General features: G+C 39.3%; 1 protein-coding gene across 4 annotated transcripts in view; it reads right to left on the bottom strand.

Annotated features, from left to right (window-relative positions):
* FMN1 (formin 1) overlaps nucleotides 1-24,271 on the bottom strand; it is a 368,268-nt gene that overhangs the window by 101,494 nt on the left and 242,503 nt on the right. For all 4 annotated transcript variants that reach the window (XM_084890795.1, XM_084890796.1, XM_084890798.1 and 1 more), the window contains one exon: nucleotides 24,090-24,210. In XM_084890795.1, the coding sequence (XP_084746921.1) occupies nucleotides 24,090-24,210 (121 nt within the window). The remainder of the gene's footprint in view (nucleotides 1-24,089; nucleotides 24,211-24,271) is intronic.

Genomic DNA, 24,271 nt, shown 5'->3' on the forward strand with positions numbered 1-24,271 from the left:
AAGAATGGTCTCTGGGGCATCTCCACTGCTTTAGCAAAGCCTCCTGAAATCACAGTGTTTGCTGTGAGTGAATGTGGGCTGTGGGCACCAAATTAGGGCTTAACTTTTCACTGAGTTTGGAACTAGTGCAGAACAAACATACCTCACAAGGAGGCAGAGGTGCCTTTTCCTATGCACCCCTCTAATCTTTTTTCCTTCAAATCTTATAGATAGTTCTATTTTTCTACAGAGATTGGATTTTGGCATAAATTATTCTTAGATAATAGGAGATAGGTTGGTTTCTAGCCCTACAATGCAAATATATGGGTTACACAAACACTCATATATTCAAAGTATTCATTGAATATCTGAACTATGCCACTGTGCTAAATGTTGGGGGAAAATATTTAACCAGATCTATTGGTCATCTCTCCTCTAAAAACATTAAGTGTCTAGTCACAGAGAGACAAGGAAATCAACAAATTATAATATAGTGTGAAGTTATGGGATACTTAGTAGGGGCTTCCAATTCAGATTGGGATTGGGTGGTGGCCAGGGAAGATTCTCCAAAAAAGATAACATAAGTCGAACTGCAGAGGTCAAAGAAGAGTTAGCCAGCCAGACAAGGGAATAAAAAAAAGTGGGGAGTAATTTCAAAAGACAGGAAATATACTGAGTAAAGAATTATAGAAATGCATAGGTCTTTTGGGATAAGTTAAATGGTAATAGTATGACTGCAACTCAAGACATGGACCTTCTTTCTTTCCCATGTCTACAGTTTCCTGTGTCTAGATTTTGATTCAAAGGAACAAGATTCAAGGAACTGGACTTAAAGGAACTGGATCCAAAGGGATTGGAACTACTCTGATTAGGGAAGAGAGGTCAGATAAGGCCACAGAAGTAGGAGACATATAATTTTAAATAACATGATCAGGAAAAGTTCCCCTCTGAAGATATTTGACTAGATACTTCACCAATGAAAAGAAGGAAGCCATGAATAAGTTTGAGGGGGAAAGTCAAGAGGTATTTAGGATATGTTAAGTTTGAGATGCCAATTAGACACTCATTATATACAAAACTCTACAGCAGGGGTCTTCAAACTACGGCCCGCGGGCCACATGTGGCCCGCAGAGGAGTCTGATCCGGCCCGCCAGGTTTTTTGGGCAGTGAGCGCAGCCGAGGTGTTACAGTAGGAATTAGTAGTTCATATAGTCCGGCCCTCCAGCTCTCTGAGGGACCGTGATCTGGCCCCCACTTTAAAAAGTTTGAGGACCCCTGCTCTACAGTTTAGGCTGCATGGCTGGGATAGAAAAACATTTCAGGAAGTCACATGCATAAAATTGGTATTTAAAGCCACAAAAATAGATGAATTGGTAGGGAAAGAATGTAGCCAAAGAAGAGAAGGGTTTTCAGGACAAACCCTGAGGCTTGTAAGCAGTGGAGGAGAAGCCAGAAAAGGGTAGGGAGTGAGAAAGTGGAAGTATGGAATCACACGATCTGAGAGGAAGCCCATATTGCAAGAAAGAAAGAGCAGTCAGCACTGTGCAATACTGTTGAAAGGTCAAGTGGAAGACAGAAAAGTAACCATTGATTCTAGCGGCATAGAAGTCATGGTCATCTCAGGAATAATTTGGGGAAGTGAGGGATGGAGGGAGGAAACCAAATTGGAAATGGGAAAGGTAAGTGAAGACAGATTCTACAGCCATTTGTTTAAAAAGTTAAGCCAGGAAAAGAAGAGTAAAATGAGGAACATCCTTCTACCCAAGAAGATGTTCTCTGGAGTTACTCCAATTCAGAGTGGGTGCCCCATTCCCCAGAGGAATGTTGTGTAAAAATAAACCCACCAGGGAGCCTGAGCTCAGGGGAATCCCATGACGCTGATTCATTTCACAGAGGGAAGCCGCCTACGATGAAATTCACCTTAACGTCCCATGATCATGAGCATTCTCCATGAAAAAATTTAAGCAGAAGTGACAGGGCCAAGTGAGGACATGCCAACATGCTTTAGGACTTTTGGAAAGACTTGCGAAGCTGGGCCACCGACTACAGCCTTTGCACGGAACCATCTAAAGCGCTATTCAAAGATCCCTCCTATCAAACATCACAGCTGAATCAGAATTTCCACTGTGATGATTATGTGGTTATAGACGCAGCCTTGATCTGCGAAACATTAGCATGAAAAATATTCATTAATCACCTACTCATGACTAGGCCTAGATGGATGGGTTGGGAATGATTTGATTTATAGGGTGCTAAGCAATCCATCTATTTATTTAAAAACATCCTTGGTTGCATGAAAATCGCCATCATCAGAAGCATTCCCTTGATCAAAAGATGCTAACTTCAGAAGATCTCCTTAGAAATACATATATATGTTAAAAATAAAAATATTAGCAAAGAAGAATTTATTAACACTTTAGTAAAAATTTATTTCTGAGACCTGTTTGGTAAAGGCTGGGTCTCAAACAATTGACAGAAATGTTGTGTTAAAAGGGACATTCCTGTGGATTCTGATCTCTAGGTAGACTGTATAATAGGAAGCCTTGGGCAGATAGCTCCAAACATGAAGTTCCTGTGCATCTTAGGGAGAACAGCATTAATTTCTGAAAAGTATTATGAAGGTAATACAAAGAAATACAAAAGGCATTTATAAAAAGTAGCAGGAAACAATTCATGATTCCATGACTAGGACAGTTGCCATTTCATACTCTGGTACCTGTTTTTTAGTGTCTCAGCATCACACAGGCCCTCCATAATTTGATAGGAGTTGCCTTTATATGTTATTTTTTTTTTACACTTCCATTTGATAGAGAAATTTGTGTACCTTATTCTTTCTACTAATCATATCATGCACACTTTCTCATATTATTTCACAAAATTCACAAGCATTGTATTTAACAGCCATATAAAATTTCATCCAGTTGTAAGTGTCCTAGTTCACTGAAAAATTCCCCTGGAGTTGAATAGTAGAATCATTTCTAATTTATTCTTACAATAAATCATTCAGGCTTTAAGTAATATCAGTGCCCAAAAAACCTCTTATTCTGAGTTTAAGATTACTTCTTTAGGATAGATTTCAGAAGTGGAATTATTGGTAAAATAGAAAAAAAACACCAACTTTTAGAGTTCTTGATACAAACTGCTTTTAGTATAACATGGATTGTACCAAAATGAGGAAAACAAAGGACAGTGATTTTGAATATAAAACTGTGGCTTCCCTACTGCTTTGCAGAGGTGGCTAGCTACATACAAGCTGGAACTGTGCCTGTCACTGTACATGGGGCCTGTGATCCTTGCACTGAAGTGAGCACACTCTAGAAGAGCAAACATAGAGATGACCATCCATGCAATGAGGCAATTTATTCAAAGGCGAAGACATACAAAAGTAGATGCAAGATAATGTTGGGTTAATTAACTACAGGGTAAGACTAGGTTTGAAGCCTGTCCCTGAAAGTGGCCTTTTTTGAAAGGTCTTAGGAGTGACATTTAATTTGAATGTACACTGTCAATACCAATGGAGCTATCTGAATTTTGGAAAGGTCTATGGTAGATTTAAAATTTATATCAAATGTTCAGATTTGAACACATATACATATATGCATATAAGTTGGTTAATCTCTTCTCAGAACCCCTTCCCTCTGAGATCTGTCAGTCTGTGGCATGCTTCCATGCCTCTGGACCTATTTGTTCATCAGTTAATTTTGTTCATTAGATTGCACATATAAGTGAGATCATGTGATATTTGTTTTTCTTTGACTGGCTTATTCCATGGGGAATAGTGTGGTGAAGGCCTGGGGTTGTGTGGGAGCAGGATAGAGTGGGAAAAAGGGGGATAACTGTAATACCCTCATCAATAAAAATAAAAATACATATACATTTATATACTTAGAAATGCATAATTTTAAGATGCTCAGACCTGTGGATCAACAATATCAAATAAAGCCGAGACCGGTTTGGCTCAATGGATAGAGCATTGGCTTGGGGACTGAAGGGTCCCGGGTTCGATTCTGGTCAAGGGCATGTACCTTGGTTGCGGGCATATCCCCAGTAGGGGGTGTGCAAGAGGCAGCTGATTGATGACTCTCTCTCATCGATGTTTCTAACTCTCTGTCTCTCTCCCTTCCTCTCTGTACAAAATCAATAAAATATATTTAAAAAAAAAACAAAAAAAAACAATATCAAATAAAAACATGGACACATGATTACAATTCAATCCATTTTGTGAAGAACAGATAAGAGCCTACATTTTGGGGCAACCAAGTGAGCATTACTTTAAGAAGTATTTTTAGTAAAAATCAGTGGGTAAAAATTAAGAGGTTGCTGATGGAATCAGCAAAGGCAGAGAAAGCAAGGCCCTATTGGCTAAGATGCCTCATTCTCATAGAAATGATATTAGAGGTCAAGCAATTCATCCTATCCAGCGCTCAATCCAGGACAGTGGTTTTCTATTGGGAATGCTTAAATAAAAAAGACTTCCTCTGGAGCCAAAGTGCTTAATGCATGGCAATTTTTACTAAAATTAAGTGATGAATTTCCTCATATATGTAAATCTTGAAGGTGACAGGCCTGCCTCTAGTATATGATCCAAGGAAATGGGTAAGTGGAAGAGGTAGCAATGCTGATTTGGGGATTATTTCCTTCCAGCAGTGCAACAGCTGGCTAAAAAGAGACCGGTGATTGAGATACATGTGCCCATTACCAAAAAGCAACCTGTTTGCACGTCGCTCAAGCAGCACAGCTGCAAGCCTTCCTTAGTGTCTCTGACCTCTGTTGGGGCCCATGTTCTGGTTTCAGCTTTTGCTGGTCAGTCACATTAGCTGTAATTCTGGAAAATGTTTACATCTAAATAAAACATGAAGAAGTAAAAGAGAAAATATGGAGAGGCCTGAGGAGGAGAGAGAAAGGAAAAGGATGGAAAGTTATTTCACAACACACCGCCGAAACTGGTGGATGAATTCTGGTGTCTAATCTTGGCGATAGGAATCACTGGCGAAGCACGAACCTGGCAACTACTGCTAATCAGTTTGCCACTGTCTTCAGATTTAATGCAATATTTGGCTCAGACCTTTTAAAAAATCCCCCATTCCAGCTAAAATATTTACACAGTTCTATGTGTCTCACTTAATGCCTGTTAAGCAATCGTCTTTTAAAACTCCACAGACACTTGTAAATCTGTCGGGAGAACTGTGGCCTATAAACAAAGCTTCATATAAAGCGGGCTGCACTGTCAATTTGCTGGGAGTTGGGATTTCTTAGATGCATTTGAAAATAATGTTGAAAATCAGAACTAGTTTGGCGTGGGTAACAAAGTGGCCAGGAATCTCGCTGGCGGGATGCTCTTAGTGTTATTAACGGGAAATCTCCAGACACTGACCTTGGCTATTTAAAGCCCCACTCTCCTGTAACCCTGTCATTGATCTGCCTCTCTGCTGAGTTATGGCACAGGGAAAGTTACTGGTCCAGCAGCCCCGTGTAGTCTGCATCCCAGGGCCTGCCCGGTTAGAGAAGGTGAGGTGGTGAGGTTTGTAACAGGAGGCTACTATACGGTTCCATGACACTTGACCATGTGTAAAAATTTTAGGAAAGATGGGGATTCTTAGAGGAAAGGGGAAGTTCTCCCCTAGGGGGGAGACTAGGCATAACAGATTCTGAAATGCTTATTAAATGCCCTATCGTCTTTAGCCTTGATGTTAATGAGCACAAGTGATAAAAGTTAAAGGCAGGGGAGGCCTAGCAAAGCTGTGTGCTGCTCTTCAGGGGCCCCTAGGAATTTGTCCATGTCTTCAAGATGACTCAGGTACTTGTGACAGGACCTCAAGCAACTTGCCCAGTTGTTTAATTATTCCTATTAGATTAGCTTCCTTTTTATTTCTACTCCGTGTCACTGACTTGGACATGTCATTGAGTATGACTCACAATTAATTTTATAACATTTTAAGGAAGAAAAATAATACACTTCATTTTAAAAACCCAACCCCCACTTAAAACACTCAATTTTGGGTAGGAGGATGAAGAGAGGTGTGCCCAGGATTAAAAAAATAAATAAATAACAACAACAACAAAAAACACACTAGGTATTTTTAATTCCAAGATAAGGTTCCTTGAACAGGAGGTAGCAAAACATTTGTTCGTTGTCTTTACACTATCACCATCAGAAAGGGTTTTGCAAATTATTTTGTGAATCTGCCGAGTTCACAAAACTCTGCTCACCTTCCCACCTATCACACAGGCAGCAGGTTTAATTGCTGTTCTTAGACACAGATTACTGCTCCTGCCAGAAGAGAGATCAGAAGAGAAAATAGGAATACATTTCTCCCCTAGAAAACGAAGGCAACACTTGTGCTTAAAATGGGTTTACAAATTACTTAATATGTCAGCAAGTTTATTTAAAATTAGCAGCTAACTCCGAGCTTTGAATAAATATTTGCTCAACAAATAAACTGATGGAAAAGGTCAAACAAGGTCCTCCTGGTATTTTGGAGATTTTTCCTCCCCCGGATATGTGGAGATTTGATGGTCTTCTTAAAGACCATCAAAAATAGTTAAGAAAGGCAGTTTTAAAACACAGTAAATGAGTAGTTTGAGTACATCAGCCATTGTAGATTTTCTTCGGGCTTTCCCCTTTCTATGCATTATGGCACTGGAAAAGTTACTGGCCATGTACACTGAATTATACATAAATTCATCTGGTTTTATCTCTGTACTCAATGATTTTCTGAAAACTATACCAAATTATCAACTTGTATGATTAAAAACGAACGACTCTTAATGGTCAAGGGTGTCTCCAACCTCAGCCTGCTTTATATGTCCCGTTTCATTCCTCAGAAGAACTCTCTGAGCTTGGTCCTGCTCTCATCCCTATTTGTAGGTAAGAAAAGTGAAATCTGAACTAAAGGATGTCCCACCCATTAGCCTTGTGATGTCTTGCTTCATACTCCCAAACCATCTACAGGAAAGTGCCAGGAACCAATGGAGTATCTATGAAAGTGCTTTGCAAAAGTTAAGGAACAAGGCAATGAAAGCTAAAAATCACCAAGCATCACCAACTGGGACCCTTTCATTTTAAATGAAAAAATAGAAGGCTGGAGAGGTTAGATGAAGGGTAGGAGAAGGTAAGGTTATTCAATGGCACAGAGGAGACCAGAACTAGGGCTGCTGATCCCAGGTAAGTCAATGACCTTTCAACAGGTACTTAAAAAGTAGAGTTACAGTCTATGACCTCTATCCATTTAAAAGCAATGCTGCGGCTAAGAAATCTGAGAGAAATAAAGATGTTGGCAAAACTCCAATCCTCTTTGCTGGGCTTAACAGGTCTCCCTCTAACTTTCTTCATTTGGCAGTTTGACACACAAAGACTCCATCTGTGACGTGTGAATCCTCCCTAGGGTCCAAGATACACAATTTTGGGGGGCAAGAAAATATTTTGATATTCACAAAACCACCCACAAATCTATTTCTGTGAAGAAAATGTCTTTTTTGTTGTTGTTAGGAAGGGTTTTTTCCCCACTGGTTTTTAGACAGAGTGGAAGGGAAGGGAGAGACAGAGAGAGAGAAACATCAGTGTGAAAGAGACACATCAATGGGTTGCCTTCTGCACACACACTAACTGCTCTCCTGATGGCCTGATTGTCCCCAACTGCCTTCCCCTGACAGCCCGGTCACCCCCAAATGCCCTCCCCTGCATATTCCCTCTTTATTAGATAGGTTTTTCTTTAACATATTGGACAGCCCTAACTGGTTTGGATTAGTGGGTGGAGCAATGGCCTGCAGACTCAAGGATCCCAGGTTTGATTCCAGTCAAGGCCATGTACCTTAGTTGGGGGCACATAGCCAGTGGGGACTGTGCAGAAGGCAGCTGATCGATGTTTCTCTCTCATAGATGTTTCTAGTTCTCTATCCCTTTCCCTTCCTCTCTGTAAAACATCAATAAAATTTATCTAAAAACCCCCCCAAAAAACATTTAAGGTTCCTCCATATCTACCTGGCTGGTGTGACTCAGTGACTGAGAACCCTGACTGGGCAGGGAGGGAATCTCTGCATGGGTGTGGGCACCGCTGCTGGCTTGAGACCCCAGGCTGGGAGTGTGGGCCCAAATCACCTTTTGGTGCTGGAGCATTCCCAAGTGGCTGTGGGCGAAGTGGGAACATCCCCATGTCACTATGGTTCCCGCCCCACCCCCAGCCGCTTGGCTCCTGCACTCATGGGCTCTGAGTGGCCAGGGGGCGTTCTGGGACCCCTGCTGCTCAGGGCTTATGGGCCTACAGGCTAGGAGTAACCTGGGTCCAGAGGATCTTGCTGTTGCCTGGGAAAACCAAGCCTCCCTACTGCTCTCTGTGGCTGTAGACATCTTGGTTGGGTTTATTTGCATACTCACTCTGATTGGATGTTGGGCATGGCTGGTGGGCATGGCTTGTGAGTGTAGCAGAGTGATGGTTAATTTGCATATTACTCCTTTATTAGGCTTGGCAATCAAAAGACCAAAATTGAGTAATCCCAGCCATATTGCTTCCTATGCTGGAGACCTGTTTTCTCCACTCTATATGCCTGCCTTACCCACTTTAAAGAATGAAGTTCTAGATACAGGTATACTATCACCATTATAATTATCTTAGTACTTTTTTTGAATGGGACATATAGAAACTACTCTTGCCAATGACTTGCCAAATTAATGCTATTTTACATTGCTTTTACTTGTATTTAAAAAAAATATTTTTTTAAACATTGATTTTTAGACAGAGGAAGGGAGAGGGAAAGAGAGAGAAACATTGATGTGAGATCATAACATTGATTGGCTGCCTCATCCACATCCTCCAAGGGGATCAAGCCCAAAACTCTAGATGGCATATGCTCTTGACCAGAAATCAAGCTGAAACCTCCTGGAGCACAGGCTGATGCCCAACCAACTGAGCCATACCAGCCAGGGCCCACTTGTATTTTCTATTCCTTCTATAGCATGCTGAAAGTTTGCAGCTAGAAAGCTTCTCTCTGGTTTTCCTGGGAAATTCTTCCCACGGTTGAGTAGAATCCTTATCAAGAGCAGTATGCTGTTTCTAAACAAGTGGAAAAAGTTAAAAATACTGCTGTTAAGTACAGGTGTAAGAGATCAGTGAAGACTGAGGAGACATGGTAACTCAATGCAATGTGGTACTCAGGGTTGGATCTTGGAACAAAGACAGAACTAATGGAAACACTGGTGAAACCCAAATAAACTGTGCCAGTTCCTTAGTTTTGATGAATATATCATAACAATGTAAGATGTTGATGGGGGAACTGGATAGGGGCTATATAGAAACTTTATATACTATCTTTGCAACTTCTATAAATCTAAAATTATTCCAAACTGAAAAATTTTTTAAAAGCCCATTTTTATGATCATGTGAGCATCCTGGCTGCTGGACAGCTTAGTTATTTGGAGCATTATCCTGACATGCCAACATTGGGGGTTCAGTCCCTCATCAGAGCACAAACAAGAAGCAACCAATGAATGCATAAATAAGTGGAACAACAAATCAATGTTTCTCTCACTATATCTCCTGCTCTCTCTCTCTCTTGCCTCTCTCTCTTTTCTTCCCTCCCTTCTTTCTCCCTTTTTTCTCTCTCAAATCAATAAATAAAAATGGAAGAAAAAAAGGTATGGGCAAGACATATGTAAAAGATTGAGAATAATTATAACTATCTAGAAAGATTCTGTGTTGATATTTGCAAAAACCATGACTCCACTTTAAAAATTCAAAAGGAAATCACAGCTGGTCTATTATAGATGTGGAGTGTGTAGGAAAGACCCATAAAACTCCATTCAACATATCTATAATTAAAAAAAAGCCTCAATCCTGCACCAAAAGACAGATGAATGCTACTATATTTAACTTGTTTTAGATTAAAGGTTAAGGAATGTTATATTATTTACTATGATTTCTGATTTGGGCTAACTTTGTTCCATTAATCAACTATACTGGCTAAGAATTCTACTTATAAAAATTATTAAACGGTATCAACATTAGTTTTTGAGATCAAACCTGATAAGATTTTACAGTTGACTTTAGACCCTGTATATGACCAGAATTCCAGGAATTTTTAGCTGTTCTATTTAACTAAGTCTAGGGAAGAACCCAATAAGCCTTACTGCATAAGAACTGTAGAATGCACTGAAATAGCATAGTAATAATAATCACCTTAGAAACTCAGAGTTGGAATGCACTTTTAAAATCATCCAGCACAACTACACTCTTTAATGTTACCTGTCCTGCACATCCACCATAACACAGTCTTCTAAGCAGAAGTGGGCGAGGCACCTACTACCTCTCAAGGCCCTTTGGGCAGCTTTAAAAATCTGTCTTCCTAAACCTGTTTATGCTCATGTGACATCTTTGCCCATAGGAAACAATCTAATTTCTCTCTGGTAGCAAGGTCAGTGATTACCTGCAGTAAGCTTAGCCTTTTTTACCTCTTATTCATTTGCTCATTCACCCACTCAACAAATATTGGCTGAACAGCAACTACGTGGCAGGTACTGACCAACACATAGTAAACATAAACACTAAAAAGGTCATTGGATCCATTGGAGAAGGGGAGGGAGAGAAAATTCACAAATAAATATACAAACAGAAAATAATACAGTATCAAAACTGTGGGCTATAAAAGACAGAGACTATTAAAAGTGGCTGCTGAAGTTTGCGGGGGGGGGGGGGGGGGAGGGGGGTGTCAGGGAAGGCCCAGGGCATGGAGATATCTACATAAAGAACATTCCAGGCAGAGGGAATAGCTGCCCCAAAGGTCCTGAAGCAGAAACAAGCTCGCTGTGTGGGAACCCAAAGAAGGCCCATGAGGCTGGAGTTCAGTGGGCAGGAGGGGAAGAGGTTCCGTGCGATGAGTCAGGGAAGGTGGACGTGGGCATATTGTGTAGAAACTCAGAAGGCACGGCTACACGTTTTGAAGCTGGATTTTATTCCAAGAGCAATGAACATGAGCCAACAAAGTGCCCTGACCTGTCTGGTATGTGGAGCCTCCGTGAAAGGGAGGGCAAACGTGGAAGCAGGGCTCCTGGGGAGGAACCTGGTGCGAAGGCCCACGCGTGGAGGTGGAGGGCAAGAAACTGATTCAAGGCATGTTCTGAAGGAAGAGTCAATAGGATTGGCTTATGGACTGGATGTCAGATATAAAGGCACAAAGGGAATCAGGAGAAAGTGTTTTCCTTTTGCTCCTACTCTGCAAAGGGGCTTCCTTCATACAATCCCCCTCTCAAATAATCTGGAGTGGGCAGGATACCCTCTGTTTCACAGAAGGACACTGAGAGGTGGGGGTTGACACTTCCGGCCAAGGGTGACACAGCTGCAGAGGCACGCGTTTGAATTCAGGGATTGTGACTCAGGCTTTTCCATGACAGTAGCCTTACTTCAATATTTTATGTTTCTTATTAAAGAAAAAACAAAATAAGTTCTATTTACTGTGTTGATTTATAAATAAGGGTAAGAAACAAAGTGCAAACTGAGAGGAGGGAACCAGGGCAACATAACTCATCCTTCCCACCTACAGATGTCACAACTGTGGCTTCAAAGAAAAACACAAACTTCTTCCATTAATTAAAGGGATGAATCGGGTTTCAGTTTCCGTGTCCCCTCTCCTTTCCATACAGCCTGGCTTTGAAGGCGTTCCATTTGGGAAATGTGTGACCTTTACCCATCATGCTGCACTTAATTGAATGCTTTGCATCAAAAGTCTCCGCGCTAATCAACATTTTACATCCACTGCCCTTCTGAAACTCTCACCCGAGTTCCTTATGTCTGTTTAGTTGAAATCGTTTTACAAAAATAAATCATATCAAAGTTTTTCTTTTATTATTTCTAAAACTTTGCTAGCAAAACTAAATATTTTTAACACCATGGCAACGTGGTCAAGACTCTGGCTAATGTATCCAGTCCATAGCAGAGTTCAGACTCAGCACACCATGGCAGTGGACAAATGGGCTACGAGGAGGAAGGAGCCATGGATTAGTCAATAATCATTCAAGGCATGTCTTCTGGAGCTTCCTAAAAGGTGATAAACTAGCCAGGCTTGTCCTAACCGATCAATTTCCCCTCTCTGTTCTAGGACTCACCAATATGCACACACTGAGCAAACTGCATGGCTCTGAATGAGATTAAGTAATACCTCCCTCACCTTCGCAAGTACTTCCTCAGCCATCTGTTCATCTGACCCTTCCTCTATCCCTCAGGGTTGGACAGGCTCACCGAGGTTAAGTGATTTGTCAGAGTTGTATGGCTTATCATGTGGTTAGTAACAGGCAGAACTAAATTTTTAAACTGTATCTCTTATGTCTCAGGTCGGTACTCCTTTCCACACACTAGCTTCCACTGTTGAATTTAACTAAACTGTTATAAATGCTGTGGGGTTTTATTTTTTGTATATTTATTTATTACATACATGCATGCACATAGTTAAAAAAAAAAAAAGAAAGAATTCTGTGCAATAGACAAAGAGCAGATCCCAATCTCCAGTCACACCCACCACACGGGAGTCCCTCACAATATAGCAGCACTGTGACTTTCAGACTAGTATCCAGTGTTGACATTTTTATGACTTTGCAAAAACAACTCCCAGTCCTAGCTGATATATGTAAATTCTGGTTAACTCTCCTTTTCTAAAACACTGCTGCCCAAACTACCTAATCCATGATTTGCTTTGCTTTCTATGCATTTATCACTAAATGGGCTCCAAAGTTACTAGTTGTATAAATCCTGTCAAAGAATTCAGACACATGAGACTGCATATTTCTCAAGAATCTTCTTCATGGTTCTTCTGACCTAATCTAATCTGGAATGTTTGCTCTTCGAGCCTGGTTGCTATCCTGAGCTCACTGTCTGTGGGCACCCCTTCACCTCCCTTTTCCACTGGATTTTTTATTTCCCGTCACCTTTGTCTTCCCACTTGGTGGTAAAGCACATTCTCTAGCAACATCTTGAGGATGGTTGCATGGAAGGTAGGTTTTTTGAGAATTTACATGACTGAAAACACTTTTATTCTACCCTCATGTTTGATCAATAATTTGGCAGAGTAAGACTCTGGAATGATTTTCCCTCTGATCTATTTCTAGCTTCCAGTGTTCCATTCTGCTTGCTGATTCTCCCTGTGTAATCTCTTTCCACATCTCACCCTTTCCTCTCCCCAAAAAGCTTTTCTTTTTGGTCCGAGCATTCTGAAACGCTCTAACAATGGTATGGATGTTTTATTCTCTGAACCTTTTAAAATTAGGAACTTGTAAAAAAATAAAAATTAAAAAAATAAAATTAGGAACTTGTGTCCATCTTTTTATGGAAAATGTCTTGAATAATTTTATTGATTTATTTACATATGAATGTTTATGAATGCATATCTACAAGTTTACATGTGAGTTTGTGTTGTGTATAAGTCTGTGGTAAAAATTGTATTGCTTCTCACCTTTCTCCACTCCTGGAATAGAATTCAGCTTTCTTGTTTGGCTAATTTACTTATCACTTGTCCATCTACAGAAATATTGTGGTCATGGTTTTCTCTCTTGTTCTGTGCTCTTAAGTTCATGATTTTAAAGAACTCTCTCTACTTTTGTTTTACTAATTTTCAAGTGGAACTGAAATCCCACAAGAGTGTTCAATTCAAATGAGTGTTCAGTTGGCCATCACTTTTCAGAAGTCCCAGAGTTTTCCAAAATGTTCCTCTTTTCTTCCTAAAGCCATACTGCTTTTGGACAATGCACATATGAATAGTTAAAGAGATATTCACTTTCATGATGAGATCTAGTTTTTCTCTTTTCTTTTCTCTCTCTGATCATACAAGGTGGTAGAAGTCATTCATCCTGCAAATCAGGGCTGGCTCCAAGCACAGAAGCAATGGTCTGCTCTGCTGTGTGACTTTTACAAGTCCTGGAAGGTTCTTGTACTTTCACATCTATGTCAGAAGCCATGTAATTTCACAAATGGAAGTCAAAACCACGTGGGTTGCCTTGGAGTGCCCTGTAATACTCTGTTATTTGTCTGACTAACCACATCGGGACATGTAGGGACAAAACATAGGCTAGATAATTGTCAGAGAGATAGTTGAAGAGTGAGTATGTTGGAGAAACCAAAAGAGACTGAAAGGCAGGTCACTGGAGGATGGAGATTATGACAGGTAGATTAGTTGAGTGGATATGGGTAGAGAGAAGAAAAAGCCTAATTCTAATCCAAAGATTATTTGTATTCCCTGTAGAAGATGAACTAGAGAACTACGTGGACCTTATTCTCCAAACTTTATTATCCTAGATCATTTGTTAATGTGTGAGGGTTGGGTCTGCAAATAGTAAAAGATTAAAGCATGATATAGTGGAAAGAGTATTAGCTTTGTAATCAGATAAACCTGTTTCAAATCTCAACTTTGTCATTAGTAGTAAAGTTGCTTCAACTTCTTTACTGTAAAAATGCAGGCAGTAATTGTTTTGAAGTAGTTTTAACAAATAGAAATGATGAAAGCAAATTTGGTAATTGATCATTAAATGGTAACTTGTCATTAGTGATTGTGGAAATGGACAGGCACCGTACCCTTATATTTATTGCACCTGAGTCCATTGTCTACCCCTGCAGGGATTTTATGAGAGATTATTTAGAATTGTCAGCACATAATGGTAATAAAATGTGAACCAACTTTTAGTAGGTTTTAATATTTCTGCGAAATTCTGGACAGATGTGCCAGGTAAAAAACAGGACACCAAATTAAATTTGAATTTGAGGTAGACAAGAAATAATTTTTTTAATGTAAGTGTGTCCCATGCAATACTGAGACATACTGATGCTCAAAAAAATCCCGTTTACCTGAAATTCAGATTTAACAAATCTGGCAACCCTGAGGGCATCCCATATTGCATGCTCTATAGTAGGTTCCCTGACTATATTTATTGCAAATACAAAGGAACAGCCATTACAGACTTTCTTTAAATTGTTTTTTTTGCTTCCTGAGATAATATCAATAGGCAATAATTTTTTAAAATTTCTGGCCCAGTCAGCATGGCTCAGTGGATGAGCAATGACCTATGAACTAGGAGGTCATAGTTCGATTCCCCATCAGAGCACATGTCTGGGTTGCGGGCTCCATCCCTAGTGTGAGGCCTGCAGGAGGCAACTGACCAACGATTCTCATCATTGATGTTTTTCTCTCTTCCTCTCTGAAATCAATAAAAATATGTTTTTAAAAAATCTGTTTTGGGATCAGCAATACTGACTTAAGTCGACCAAGGCCACACTTTCATCCAAGTGTTGGACAGATACATAGATTCTAGGCTGGGGAGAAGCCAACATGGTTTCAGGAAAGACAGAGTCAAAGAGGCCAATGGAGAGGCAAACTGAAACCAAAAACTGGATAGTGACCCTGGCTGGATGGTTCAGTTGGTTGGAGCATCATCCTGTACACCAAAAGGTTGCAGGTTAGATCCTGGTCAAAACACATATCTTGGTTGCAAGTCTGATCCCAGTTAGGGAATGTGTTTGGGAGGCAGGCAATGTTTCTCTCTCACTCTGATGTTTTTCTTATTTTCTCTCTCTCTAAAAATTAATTAAAAACAAAACAAAACATATCATCAGGAGAAAATTAAAAAAACAAAACAAACACACACACACAAAAGCAGTCATGAGCAAGAGGAAGTGCACATTCTGCTAACTGCCCTTTCTACCTTCCTCCACCATGGGGACACCAATGCTCTGCAGGCAGAACCATTTGCAGATGCCATCAGTGCTCAAAGTGTCAAACTGCATAGATGGAGTTACACATATGTTGATATATATGCGATTTGATATGTATTCTATGTTGTTGTATTGACAACAAGCTTCAAAACTTCATATGTCAAATTTGCTGAAGGTGATAACATCATAGATATTTTTACACTTAAAAATGTCAAATTTCATACAAAAAAAAAGGGCATTTGTGGGAAGTTTTAATTCATTACTTTATTTTTAAGAAAAAGTGCTGGTGAATATTTTGGGAAGCTTATGGTGAACACGCTCCATCTCAAGATAGTTGTGACATTGCTTTAAAAATGATGATTTTGATGTGAAAGACAAAGAACGTACAAGTCAACAAAAAAAGTTTGAAGACCAACTATTACAAGCATTATTGGATGAAGATTCGTGTCAAACTCAAAAACAACTTGCAGAAAGATTAAACGTTGCTCAGCAAACAATTTTCAATTGTTTACAAGCAATGGAAAGATTTTAAAGGAAGGAAAATGAACAAAAAACAAATGGAAAATCGAAAAGTCATAAGTAAAATGTTGCTTCAACAGCACAAAAGAAAGTCTTTTTTGTATCGAACTGTGACTGGCGATGACAAGTGGATTTATTTTGAGAATCCCAAATGCACAAAATCATGGGTTGATCCAGGTCAACCATCAACATCGACTGCAAGGCCAAATCGCTTCGGAAAGAAGACAATGCTCTGCGTTTGGTGGGATCAAGAAGGTGTGGGGTATTATGAGCTTCTAAAGCCAAGTGAAACCATTAATACTAATTACTACTGACAACAAATAATCAATTTGAACCATGCTTTGATGGTGAAATGACCAGAATGTGCCAGAAGTCATGGCAAAGTAATTTTGCTTCATGATGATGCACCATCACACACTTCAAAACCAGTTAAAGACACGTTAAAAGATCTTGCCTGGGAAGTATTAGTCCACCTGCTGTATTCACCAGACCTTGCTCCTTCAGATTACCACTTGTTCCTATTGATGGCACATGCACTTTCTGGGCAGCACTTCAAAACATACAAACAAGTAGAAAATTGGGTTTCTGAATGATTTGCCTCAAAACAAAAAAAGTTCTATTGGGACAGTATCCACAAATTACCTGAAAGATGGAGGAAATGTGTAGCTAGCAATGTACATTACTTTGAATAAAGCATTTTTTATGTTTCTCTTGAAATTATCATGTTTTCTTTGATTATAAAATCTGCATTATTAACCGGTACCCTAATATTTGCTCAGACACTTAAGTGAGCTAAATGGCAAAAGAGAGGACTCTTTCCACCTTTCAAGAGAAATAACAGGTAGTCTACTGCTTACCATGTAGTTTCAAACAAGAAATATTTTCTAACATGCGAATAATATAGCTCATAGTGATTAACATTACAAATAATAGACTAATATGTAAAAAACTATGACTAATCCTTAATCATAGTACTCTACCTGTCTATAACTGAGAGTTGACCATAACTTATGTGTTGTTGTTTTTACAGATTAAATATATATATAATTTTTATTGATTTCAGAGAAGAATGGAGAGGGAGATGACAGAAACATCAGTGATAAGAATTAGTGATCAATCACCACCTGCACACACTCTAGTGGGAATAGAGCCTACAACCCAGGCATGTGCCCTGAGAATCAAACCATTACATCCTGGTTCATATGTCAACACTCAATCATTGAGCTATGTTGTTCTAGCTAACATTTTTTAATTGATTTTTTTAGAGGAAGAGGAAGGGAGAAGAGAAACATTGATGTGAGAGTGGCACATCAATAGGCGGTCTCCTGCATGCCCCCTACTGGTGATCGAGCCCCAACCTAGGCATGTGCCCTGACTGGGATTCAAACCAACAACCTTTCAGTACATGGGATGACACCCAACCACCTAAGCCATACTAGCCAGGGCTATAACTTATGTTTTTAAACTTGATTTTAATTGTAAAAATTTCATATGCATATCCTAATAGTCAAACTATTGCCACTACACCAGTCTTAGCCAAGAACCATGAGAAATGTATAAATGTTCTCACTTCATGATTTCACATGTGTAGGTGTGTGGTTTCCTCCCTAATTTCCCCTCTTTTACTGATTAAAATGGTTTTGACTGCATGATCTAAATAACATGTTAGTATTTTTGGTGAGCCTTTAGAAGGAAGTGGAGCTAAATGAATGAATTCAATCTGCCATTTTCATCTGGACAATATTGACTATATTTTGACTATAATTTCAACATTGACTATAATTTAGAAAATCTACCACCACCCTTCCCCAACAAAAAACAACCACTCTTTCTTGAACTGTTACTTTCATATATGTATGAATTTATATCCTTCTATAATTTAAATTTTGAGTAGAATGTTTAAGTACTAGCATTATACAAACAGAGGCTCATCTGGATGATATAGGATTTATCTGGTCACTTCATTAAAATAAGGACATCAGAATGGAAAATGCCTACAGATGTATTTCAATATAAAGTTAGTTTAGAACTATTACTATTCAAACTTAAAATAAAAATGTTAGCATTTTTCAATGTCTGGACTATGAATTTCACATAGCATCTCACTTTAAAAAGGCTTAAAAGAGTTAACATTTTAGGATAAACATTTATCAGGTAAACATTTATAGAGTGGCAACAGATATCAAAAAAGTCAACAGAGACTCTTGCCTTTCCAAAAATGTATAAGTGTATTTCTAAATATTTCTAAATGGCTCATCAGAAAGGACATGTTCAAATATATAGTCTTAAATATTTAGGGAAAAAGACATCATTGAAATGATCTTAAAACACACACAAACTTGCACCTCAGCCAACATTCTTAGATAAGTTTGTATATCTTACACTGAGGGTTAACTGCTAATTCCATTTTCCCAATTTATATATGCAATAACAGGGTTCAGAATGCATCATTTTCAATGCAGATTTAGATCATAGTTAGCTGGTTAAGTAGCCCACCCTTAATGACAGGGATTACTAAGTAACTTTTGTTAGCTAAAATGACAATTTATTTTTATAAAAATAATTTTCTAATTGATTTGAGAGAGAGAGAGAAACATCGATTTGTTGTTCCACTTACTTATGCATTCACTGGTTGATTCTTCTATGTGCCCTGCCAAGGGATCAAATCCACAACGTTGGCATATAGGGACAATGCTTTAATCAACTGAGCTACCCAGACAGGGCTATTTTTCTTCTTAAACTTTTTAGAATAGGATGACTTTTCAAAACCTATCTGAAGAGTTCTGACTTATCTTCCAACAACAAAAAAATCATTAAACTTCTTACTTTCATAGCCAGAGTGAATTTTTCACAATTAAATACTATTGCAGGATGATGTGAAACAAATGTGGATTTGGGAGTGGTGACACTAGGGTAATTTTGAGTAACACTAGGGCTATTCATTTTGGTTTTCAAGCATCAACACTTCCAAGAGGATGCGACCCACTCTGTTTACATGGATGACAGCTAAGGACAGTGTGGTCAGGGAGTATTAAGAGCAACATTAATGGGCAAAGAGCATGATTGTTTATCACAGCTCCTCCTGTTAAGGTCATCCAGGAATGACGCTTTAATAAATAGTTGTGTCTTTATATTAAAAACTTGATAGTCAACATCATTCCTTAAGCTATATTTCACAGAATGCATGTTCTGCAACATATTACTAAGTATTTAGTGAAAGAAAAAAACACACAAAACATACATATACACACATGTTTCATGTTTTAAGTTGAGAAATGTTGCTTTAAAAAGGGATAAATTGTGGGGTTTTTTTTTGTGTGTTCTTTTTTTAATTGCAGAACTTCCTAAAATCTTTAATAAGCTCATGTGCACTATGAATTCCTATGATGTGATTTCAGGATAGAGCATATTTCCAGGTTTATCGGACTAGCCACTCTTTCTTTAGAAAGCACTATTCACATTTTCTGCAGTACTGGTGAGCACTAGTACCAGGGAAATCCCACATCTATGGCCTCAACATCTGTGTGTGTGTGTGTCTGTGTGTGTGTGTGTGTGTGTGTGACTGGTATCAACTGACACAATCAGAAACGCACCTTTGGTGTGTTTGTTTTCTATTGGTACTTTAACAAATTGCCACAAACTTAAGTATCTTAAAACAACATGAATATATTACCTATAGTTCCCATATGTTAGAAGTCTAACCAGGGTCTCACTGGGCTGAAATCAAGGTGCTGACAGGCTGAAACCCCTCTGGAGGCTCTAGGGAGAATCTATTTCTTGCCTTTCCCAATTTTGGAGGCTTCCTGCATTCTTAGGTTCATTGCCCACTTTCTCCATCTTCAAAGCCAGCAACATCGCATCTCTCTGATCATTCTACTGTACTACCTCCTGCTGACCACAGACAAGGAAAGTTCCCAACTTTTAAATATCCATGTGATTAGATTAGGCACACTTGGCTAGTCTAGGTTAATCTCCCCATCTCAGTGTTAGCAAAGTCCCTTTTTGCCATGTAAGGTAGCATGTTCACAGATTCCAGAATTAGGGTTTGGACACCTTTGGGAGCCATTATTCTGTCTACCACCCACATAGGTTGATAATCATACTTTCAAAATTTTGGCCAGCAAGGTTGACAAGTACGAAAGAGAGCAACTATTCCTACTGCTTGCTGGATTTCCCTCAAATATTACTTATATCAGAAAAATCAAAATTATCATCTCATTAAGGGCTGTAGAACAGTGAACAAAATTTGGAACATGCTCCCAAGCACCAAGAACTTGGTTCTGTTTCCACAATGCAGAGAAGAGTGTACAGTGATCTGGGAATTCAATTCTCCATAAACAGCCAGCTGGCTGACCAACATTAGGGGCCTGATTCTACAAGTTGTGCATTTTCCAGTAAGAGGTACTCACATACCCCCAGTCGGCTTTATTAAAGCTTTCCTTACTCAGTAAGTGTGCATTCATGACCTCCTATGGTGTATGTACTATAATTGTCCCATTTTGTGAGTGAGAAATTAATACACTCTATGGTTGTTACTTGACAAGATCCTACTTTCACCAAACCGGTAAAAAATGCATCTGATTCCAAAGCCTGAGGTCTTAATCTTATGCAATACTGTGTTAATTCACTTTTATAACCCATCTCTCCCACAGATCCTCCCTCTTTTATCCCCAACCCAAGAGTTTCCTTATATGGTTCCAGGAGTATGAATTGTACTCATGCACATGTTCAGTGATGCTCTTTCTGTATTTTTATGAGTCCTAATGTCTTGATTATATATATGCCTTTCTGTTTTGATCCATGATAAGGTATGGAGACTGCTGGGCCACTGGCAGGATATGTCATTAGCACATGGTTTAAAGTCACATCTAGTTTTAAAATGTAGCTAGGTTGTCACCTGTGAAGTAATTTAGCATGTTACATGAACACCATTAACTTCATTTTCCTCCTCTTATGAGAGATTGGTAATAATATCTGTTTCAGATGGTCATTGTAAGAATTCAAGAAATGGTATATGCAAAGCACCTGATAGATAACAATAATGTATTATTATTGTATAATGCAATAAACTGAAGTTGATATTACTGTCATCAATTCCTTGCTGTGTTTACCAACATACCGTATTTTCCGGCGTATAAGATGACTTTTGAAATGAAAAAAAGTCAACCAAAAATAGGGGGGAAAAGACCAAAATTGCACAAAAATTACCTGCAGATCTTGACAGCAAAGTAAGTCTTTTCTTTGAAGTGGGGGGTAGTCTTATACAGCGAATATAGGCCTAAACCTATGTTCTAACTGTAAAATTGGGGGGGGGGTTGTCTTACACGCCGGAAAAGAGTGCTCTTCAAAGTTCTTGTCTCTATGAAAGGTGCTTATTGAAAACCTCTACTTAAGTCAGTGACATTTGTCCAGCCAACAATTCTAGTTTCATTCTCCTCCTATGGTTAAGGTGTGGTTCAGGCTACTCAAAACAAAGTTCTCCTGAAGGGCCACGACTGCCAGGAGAACCGGGGCTTGAGACTTCTTGAAATTTGCTAATCACATCTGGTTTAGCTTTAGACATTTTCTGGGGTTTTGCCAGCAGCCACGACATTTTAATGGCTACAATAAACCTCAAAGCCTCATCAAATCTTTGCTGTATGTGTGAAAATTATGTCCTCTTCAATTAAACATTCAATCTAGGCTCACACCACGGCCTTATGGAAAAGGCGGTGAAACCTGAATGGGGACGGGAGATGAAACGGACCGCCACGACTCTGGCCATCTTGCCAGATGGTATTTAGAAGAAAAAGAAATTCATTAGAGAACCAACGGCCTGTATTTTCTTTAAATATTTACTAGGTACCTTTCATGTGTTAAAAACACTGGCATCCCTCAAGATTAGCAGGGATTTTTTTGTTTAAATATTCAATGTGTGTGGGGGAGTCCTAGTTTCTTCAGTCGCCTTTATGGTACTTCCTTGGTGAAGTCCAATACAAAGAAGAAAAATAACTGTGATGATCTGCTTTCCTTCCCAGGGCAGCCCCTCCAGCTGCAGAAGTTTGATATCTCCTTAAAATGGACTGAGAAAAGTGTCAGTTGAGTACTGAGATCTGCAATGACAGCTAGGATTTCCTTAGAGAGAATAAGAGACACCAAAGTGGGGAGCTTTGGGGAACCCCTGCCTGTCCACTGTCTTCCTCATTTACTCTTCTCATCCCTTTGCTACTTATCATCAAACGCACGGGTGTCTAGGGTGTTTAAGGGAGGTGCCGAACCAGGATGCCTTAAAGAGGAAGTCCCTGGAAGGAAGGCCGGAGAGGAGGAAAGATCACACGCAGATCAGGCTTCTGTTTAAAAGACAAGAGGAGCAGCAGGCCCAGGCTGTCAAAGGGGCCAAGAGCTGGGGGATGGGTCTTCAGGGGTAGCTGAGGAGTGAACAAACATGGGTCTTTGCTGCCACTGCTCACCTGCAGCCATCCTGGGGCCTGGCCTGGATCCTAATTCCACCTCTGGAGAGGGACAGAGGAAACTGCTCCATGATGGCTTACTCTGCTTTGCTCAAGTAAGAATCAAGCTCCTCATGTTAGACAAGAACAAAACTGTCATTTTTTATTTTATTTTATTTTTTTAGGAAAGGGAATAGAATAACCACAAGTCCACATATTGCATTCCTCAACAAAGCATTCATTTGGTTGAATTCACGCTCTCAACCACATCAACAAGAGGCGGAAAAAGTCCACATGTTCCTTTAAAAATAATTTACAAGGTAAAAATATTCACTTGTAACCACTGTCCTTATTTAAGCAAGTTTATGCCCAAAGTAAAAACAAATGGTTTTCCCTGCCACTCCAAGCAGACCTTGCCCCTTCACTTCCAGTCCAAGCTGTTCTCTGTCTAAGACTTGGGTTTCTGAGCACTCTTTCACAATAAACATTTTTTGAATGTTTATTTTATGTCTTAGTGTAAAAATATTCCTGGTTCAAGCTCTTCATTTCCTCAAGCTCGCCTTTTGGCACTCTGGGCTCCATTTCCACATTAACACGCTCCCTAAATCCTCCACAGAGCTCTTCAGTTGGAGCTACAAATGCTCCAGCGCAAGTATTTATATTCTTGGACAAGGAGATGTCTCCACAGTGAAAACACAAGACTCTCGTAATGCCAAAGGAAAATTCCTGCCCAAGAGAAGCATATTTTCACCTTTTAAAAAAGCCCAAAGGGCTTTTAGAATCTTGCTTTGAATAATTAAAAAATGTAAAATAAATGAAAATAGAATGTCTTGCCATCCTTATTAGACTCATATATATAAACCAAATATATAGGAACACGTGTGTGTGTGTGTGTGTGTGTGTGTGCACGCTCGCGCGCACACGCACAAGCATGTGTATGACAAGAAGAGGGAGAGGGCATGGGAGCAAGTGGGAAGAGGGAGCTGGAGAGAGAGAAGGCAGCATAGTAAACTTGTTTAGAAAATGCATAAGTTTTAATCAGATAGAATTCAGTAAGTCTGTTTTGCACTGCCTGTGTGAACATAACTTCTCCAAGCCTCATTTTTCTTATCTGTAAAAAGAAAGTTAGTATAGTTCCTGCTTATTAGGTTTGTTATAAGAATTATATGAGACCCCAGTAAGCATCCAGTAAAGGGTTTGGGTTGTTAATATTATTATTATTATTATTATTATTATTAAAATTATATCTATTATGTTTTGGGAAATGTGGATAAAACAAGTACTAACACTAGTAAAAGAGAGAGATATATGTAAGTCCAGTGTCTCCAAAAATACCTAGAAATGGAACGCTTCGTAAGGGTTGTAGCATACCTTAGCTGAACTCTGCACCCATTCCATTCCATGAGCCACACACAAATAATCCTCTTAAATCATTTTTAAAAACTCTTAGCTATTATCATAACAGAGCAGTTCCTGTTACCTTCCAGTTGCCTCTTCAGTTTTCTCAAGTCTTTGATGAGGTCTTCAAACTTGACCTGGGAAGCCAGAAAGAAATCTTGTGGTTCAGGCAGGGGGAAAACACTCTTTTCTGTTCCTGCTTCCTGAAAGACATGGTGGAGAAAAGCACATTATACTTCCCAATAGTCACTTTCAGTTGGAATT

Source organism: Pipistrellus hanaki, assembly GCF_964339955.1.
Source record: "Pipistrellus hanaki genome assembly, chromosome: 1".
Lineage (NCBI taxonomy): Eukaryota > Metazoa > Chordata > Mammalia > Chiroptera > Vespertilionidae > Pipistrellus > Pipistrellus hanaki.